The sequence below is a fragment of the Sapajus apella genome, unplaced genomic scaffold (genome assembly GCF_009761245.1).
Source record: "Sapajus apella isolate SASKATOON/1434 unplaced genomic scaffold, GSC_monkey_1.0 scaffold16, whole genome shotgun sequence".
Lineage (NCBI taxonomy): Eukaryota > Metazoa > Chordata > Mammalia > Primates > Cebidae > Sapajus > Sapajus apella.
Window position 1 is genome coordinate 26640732 of NW_022436956.1, and position 6904 is coordinate 26647635.

Genomic DNA, 6904 nt, shown 5'->3' on the forward strand with positions numbered 1-6904 from the left:
AAACTGGGATGAACTCAGAAATTTGGGACATTTCTGGTTTCAGATGAAGATACTTCCTTTAAGAGTGATGAAAGGGAATGTGGAACAGACCAGCACATAGTAGCATTTTGAATGAGCATCTTATTACATCTGGAATATTTCTAATCATTTGTCATTTATCTTTAGGATTCAGATTTGATCAAGCACAGCAAAACATATATGACTATGGAGGAGATATATCAGAGATGGAAATGGGAACACCAGATGATACTTACTATGAAAATGTTTATCAAGAACCAAATGTAACTAGATTAACGCCTGATTCTACTTATGGACTATAAAGTACTTTATTTCTTCTGAGCTATAGTCCTTTGCGCCCTGCACCCATCAGTTATAGCCAAGAGATAATATATTCTGACTGGAATGACTTGTGTGTATATTCTGGGCACAGAATCCAGCTCAGTTAAGTAAGGAAGGTTGAGCAGAAATAGAACATTGGACTGAATACAATGGCCATGACAAATAAAGAAATTATTCCTAGTATTCTGAGAAACTGTAGTATTCTAACAGTCACACTTAAGTAAAGATACTATATTTAGGTGCAGAAACGTCAAACTGATTATTTTAAATGTTTGAGACGTTTAGTGTATTCATGTAAGGCAGAACTCTCTGCCCCTTTATCCCATGTGCAAATGTGCCTTGCTTCTTCCTCCCTTTCTCACTTATATCCTCTCATCACTCCATTTTTTTCTTCACTGAACCTTCTTTCCTCTTCTTGCCTCTCTGCCTGCTTACTCATCCTAGTTGTCTTTGCAATTCTCAGTTTCTCTCACACTTACTGCCTATTTTATGTCATTGTTATTTCTTTTTCTTTCTTTTATAATGTTCTTTATCCTTCCTTGTTTACATATTTCTCTTTACTTGCTTTCATCAATGTTGCCCTTTTCTTTTTCCATTTTCCTTTCTAGATCATTCCCCTAATCTCAGTTTTTTGGGGCCTACAATTTGCCTTCACTACTCTGCATGCAATACAGCGTTTTGGATTCACATTCCCTTGCTTCCAGGTCAGAGCAGTGAATTAGTTTTCTATCACTGCATAATAAGTTATCTCAAGACGTAGCAGCTTAAAGCAACAAACAATTATTATCTCAGACAGTTTCTGAGGGGTAGGAAACTGGGAGTGGTTTAGCTGGGTGGCTCTGGCTTAAGGTCTGTCAGGAGGTTGCAGTAAAGATTTTTACCTGGGTTGCAGTCATCTGAAAGCTTGACTGGGTTGGGAGAATCTGCCTCCAAGATGGCACACTTTGATGGTTGTTGGCAGGAGGCCTCAATTCCTTGATACATAGAGCTCCCCATAGGATAGTTTGAGTGGTCTCATAACATGGCTGAGCAAGCAACCTGAGACAGAGAGAGCAAGAGAGCGAGAGAGCGAGAGAGTGAAAGCGAGAGCGAGAGAGAGAGAGGAGAGAGAGAGACAGACAGACAGAGAGAGAGAGAGACCCCTAGTCTTAGAGGCCACACACCATCACTTCTGCCTTATTCTATTAATTAGAAATGCATTAAGTCCAGCCTACACTCATGGAGAGGAGCTGTTATCTTTATTACGCTTTATCTCTTAAAAGGAAGACTATCAAATAATTTGTGAATGTATTTAAAATTACCACAAAGAGAAAAGGAACAATCTTAGTCTTTCCTTTCAAAACAAACCATAAGATATTGGTACAGGTAGTTTATTTAGGAGATGATCTCAGAAATCACAAATTAGAAAGAGAAAGTGACACAGGGAAGGGAGGAAAGCCAAAAAAATTTGTGTTAAGAATGGGTTATTGTTGTGGGTATACAGGTCTCAGTTTGCTAGGAATGCTCTGAGGAACCATATAGAATGCATTTCAGAATTTTCCCACTAATGGACAGAGAAACCAGATATTTATCTACCAGCATGAGGAGCCAAACATTACCATGTAGCAATTATAGCTCTAGGTTCAGTGGAATCCTTATTGTGATCTCCAGGGGAACCATTCCCTCCCTCACTGGATATAGGGAGGATACAGTGGCTACATGGACTAAGTCCTGCTGAGTCCCAACTTGCAGGAACAAGAAGTGCAAATTCCCAAGGGATCACATCTCTACCTTGAATGACGCACCATAGGTATACCATAGTCAGCCAATCTTATTTGTATCCCTTGCTTCTTGGACCCATGTATTTAAGCTATTTGGACAGCACCATATAATGGTCATTGGTTCAATGTATATATCACATCCTGGAGGAAAATGCTCCAACCTAGCTGCATGTCATACTCAAGCTAGAACCTTAGGTTACTCCTTAACAGGCCAACTTAACATTCTAATAGTTTCTAGATTGTATGGCATATGATAGGACTAGTGTTTTCCATGGTCATATACTCATTTTAAAAATTTCTTTACTATAAAATTGGTCCCTTGATCAGAAAGCCCATAATAGTAAATCATGCATTTTATAGTTCCTTAGGTAGTGGTTCTAGTAGGGCCATCATGGGCAAGAAAGGCAAATCCATGCCTGGACCAAGTAGCAATCCCTGTTAAGAATAAATTACTGCAGTGTCCAAACCAGAATGGGTCTGATATAATCATGTTGTCACCAAACAACTGATTTGTCTTTTCAAATGATGGTGCCATATAAAGGCCCAGTGTCATTCAGCAGTGGAAGTAGCTAGTTTTTGTGAGAAAAGACCCGTGATTTGGGGCCCTTGGTTCCATCCTTGCCATAATGACTCTTCTGTTGATGAGCTAATTGCATAAGCACTAAGGTGGCCAAAAGCATGTTGGCTGGCCTTCAATGCCAAAGTCACCTTATTATTCTTATTGTTCATTGTCTCTTCTGAAGTGGGTGCTCTCTGGTAGGCTCTGGTACAGTGATATGTGAAGATCCACACCTTGTAAGTCAATCCTTATGATACTTCCCAGATTTCCTTGTCTCTAATCTGATTTTGCCCTTTCCAAGTAAGTACCTGACCAATGAGCCAGACTATTTGCCACTGCCCAGGAATCCATGTGTATCTCTACTTAAGGCTACTTCTCTCTCAATAAGAAGTGAATGACCAAGTATAGTGCTCAAAACTTTGCCCACTAGGATTTTCCCTCACCACTGTTCTTTAGGGCTATACTTAAGTGGGGCTGTAGTGAGGGATCAATCCAGTTTTAGCTTGAGCCAACTCATTCATGAACAAGGCCCAAGTTGATAGGGAACATCTCTGCCATGAGTGTCATACCATAGGTGTACCATAGTCAGTATCATCAGTGTGGGCTGAGAGAGAAGCATTTGTGCAACTAAATTAGATAACATGGAGATCAGGGCTACTTGCTGTGTAACTTACTTGTGCTTTTCCAATCTGCTGGAGATAATTCCCAAATGTCTCATGTTATGGGTATCTGCTGTGCCTGCTAGATCTGATTATTCACAGCAAATAACCTTCCCCCGTGAAATCTGTCAAATATTGCCCCTTTTTGAGAGGTTACGTCCATGACCCTTCACTCTCCAAGAAATTCCATATAACATTTATCACCAAGTCCTGCTTGAGGAGTAAGAAAGTAAAGTAGCTGGCCTGTGTTCCCTTCTCCTTGTCAAGGGAACCTCTAGGTACAGACTAATGTTATTTGTCCTCATGTAGCAGTCTCTTAGCAGGCTAACCCTGTGTAAGGGTTACTCAAATAAACCCAGGAGCTATGGATATCTGAGGGATGGCTTCCTGAAGAATGTTATATAACCTATACAATTCCCTGGGGTATCAAATTGAGACATTTTATGATTTAAATGTCCCTGCTCTGTGTAATGCAAACCCATAAAACCTTAACTGGAGACCTAATCTGTTATTCTAGGCCAGATAATGCATGTTCAGTGTGGCTGAAGCTCCACAGCCCACCCTTGCTGTCCCAGACTTTTCTCTGCTTTGTCTGAGCCTCGATTCCCTGTGTCATTGAAATTATTTGTAAAGCTTCAAACCGGGTAAAATATTTGTGTGACGATGACATGACAGTCCAAACTTTTGTTAGCTCAGATACTAATATCACCACACAAATATCTTCTGAATTCATGTACTTCATCTGTGCTGTCACAAACATAGACCATACCACCATCATCTTTTGCTAACTGGTTTCTTTGACTCAGGTCTTGTTTTCCACACCACAGCCAAAGTGATCTTTCTAAATAAAAATGTATTTAATTTCCTTCACTTAAAATACTTCAATGCTACCTCATGGCAGCCAGGTTAAATCCAAACCTTTAAATATAGCTACAATATCCTTCATGTTTGATATGGTTTGGATTTCTGTCCCTGCCCAAATCTCATGTAATTGTAATCCCCAGTGTTGGAGGAGAAGCCTGGTGGAAGGTGATTGGATCATGGAAGTGGATTTCCCCCTTGCTGTTCTTGTGATAGTGAGTTCTCACGAGATCAAGTTGTTTAAAAGTGTGTAGCACATCCCCTTTGCCCTCTTCCTCCTGCTCCAGCCAAGTAGGACATGCCTGCTTCCCCTTCATCTTCTGCCATGATCATACGTTTCCCATGGCCTCCTTAGCCATTCTTCCTGTGCAGCCTGTGAAACCTGAGCCAATTAAACCTCTTTTCTGTATAGATTACCTAGTCTCAGGTAGCTGTTGACATTTAGTGCTATAAATTTCCCTCTAGACGCTGCTTTAAATGTGTCCCAGAGATTCTGGTACATTGTGTCTTCGTTCTTACTGGTTTCGAAGAACATCTATATTTCTGCCTTCATTTCATTGTTGATTCAGTAGTCATTCAGGAGCAAGTTGTTCAGTTTCCATGTAGTTGTGCGGTTAAAAAGAAGTTTATATTGAATATTCAAACTCTAGGGAACATTTTGGGTAGTTTTTAAATAACCTAACATTACGATCTCCTAACAAGGTTAACAACAGTACACAGAATCAGGTTTTGACACTATCAATTGAAGGACATTTTTTGTTTCTAAAGCTTATTTCTTAGAATACCATTTATAGGATTTGTGTAAAATATACAATGTTTCTACTTGTAAGAGTCACCCGCACCCATTATGATTGCTAAACATAAAAACAGAAAATAACAAGTATTGATAAGGATATTGAGAAATTGGAACCCTTGTACACTGATGGTGGAGTTGTAAAATGGGTCAGCCATTGTGGAAAACAGTATGGTCGTTCCTTAAAAAGTTAAAAATAGAATGACCGTATGATCCAACAATTCCGTTTCCAGGTAAAAAAAGCAGAGTTCCGAAGACATATTTGTGTACCCATGTAAATAGTGACATACATTATTCACAATAGTCAAAAGGTAGAGACAACTCTAGTATCCATTGATGGATGAATGGATAAACAAAATACATACATACAGTATATACACACATACAATGGAATGTTATTCAGCCTTAAAAATGAATGAAATTCTGCAATACGTTACAATACACACAAACCTTGAGAACATTATGCTAAGTGAAATAAGCTAGTCACAAAGAGACAAATATTGCATGATCCTGCTTATATAAGGTACGGTACCTTGAATGTCAAATTCAGAGACAGAAAGTGGAACAGTGGTGCCCAGGGGCTGGGTGAAGGGAGGAAGGGGGAGTTGTTGAATGGGTATAGAATTTTAGTTTTGTAAGGTTAAAGGAGTGCTTGAGGTTGGTTGCATAACACTGGAAATGTATTTTATTACTACTGAACTGTATACTTGAAATGGTAAATGTTATTCTGTGTGTTTACTTTCTTTTTTTTTAAGTGACTCACCGTTAGTAGTACACCAGCTGTGAACACACTTATGGCAAGAACTGTAAGCAAGATCATGACCACTTCTCTCCTGTATGACTCTGTCCCAGTGTGGGATTGTAACCGGGTTTTTTCTTGGGTGCTGGTGAGGCATGGCTCCCCTGACAGAATGCTGTGGGTTCTTGGTCTCCGATTTCTTAAGAATTAGCGATGGGACCACTGCAGGTGCGCCGTACGCTCGTAAAAGTAAATATTGGACCCAAGAAGTGTTGCAGAGAGATGATTTTATTTAAGTAGAGAGAAGAAGAAAAGGAGAATAAGAGAAAGACTTCCATGAATAGTGTGGAAGGGGATTCCAGAGGGGAAATCCGACAAGGTGTGTGGATACGGACTTTTATCCTGGGACGAACTCCCACCTCTCCAAGACCCTGGGCCATTGAAAGGAGTTCCTTAGAACTTCCGCTGGAGTGATTGACTTTTAGTTTCTTCCTGTGCTTGCGAAATTCAAACATAAACCGTTAAATCTCCCAGATGGAGAGAGATGGCAGGGGGGCATGGCGCTGGGAAATTCTTGCCCTTAAAACTGTGCCCCCTTGTGGACCTGGAAAGAGAACACATTCTCTCATTCCCCTCTGAACAGGAAAATTCAACTTTGGTTGGAATAGGGGCGTCGATCCTCTTTACTTCCTGCCGAAATGGGGCATAGAAGGGGCCCTGCAGTTGAGGTTTCCTCCAGAGGGGAGCCTTTCGGGGGTGCAGGTTGATCTACAGGTCCACAATAGAGCTCATGAGCCAAGGACATCCAGGGTTCTAGTGGCAGGATTGTGACCTTATGACTTTTTAATTGTGACTTTTCTGTAAGAAATGACTATGACAAGGTGGTTAAAGATGAGAGGCCCAGAGGCCAACAAATGTAGAATGGTTATAAATGAGCCTAGGAGAGAACAGAGCCAGGTTCTTGAAGGTCTCTAGCCCTGTGTTTGATTGATTCCTGAGTTCTATATTCAAAATAACACTTAACTGGTTTACAAAATAGCATTTTTCCTAGAAAGAAACAGGTTCCTCTCTCTGTTGTTAGCAGATTTAGGGCCCTTTTATTTTTAAAGCTATGGCAGCTAAAGAGTTAAGTTGGTTTGCAGAGAGAGCTGCCTTTTGCAGAGAGAATTAGCAATGTTTTTTGTTATTAATTAG

The 6904-nt window shown here is 40.3% G+C and overlaps 1 protein-coding gene across 1 annotated transcript in view; it reads left to right on the forward strand.

The window, feature by feature from the left end:
• Positions 1-4327, forward strand: part of CUNH11orf65 (chromosome unknown C11orf65 homolog) — a 65989-nt gene extending 61662 nt beyond the window's left edge. The window contains exon 9 of the mRNA XM_032285672.1: positions 166-4327. Within this exon, the coding sequence (XP_032141563.1) occupies positions 166-320 (155 nt within the window). The 3' untranslated portion in view covers positions 321-4327. The remainder of the gene's footprint in view (positions 1-165) is intronic.
• The last annotated feature ends 2577 nt before the right edge of the window (positions 4328-6904 follow it).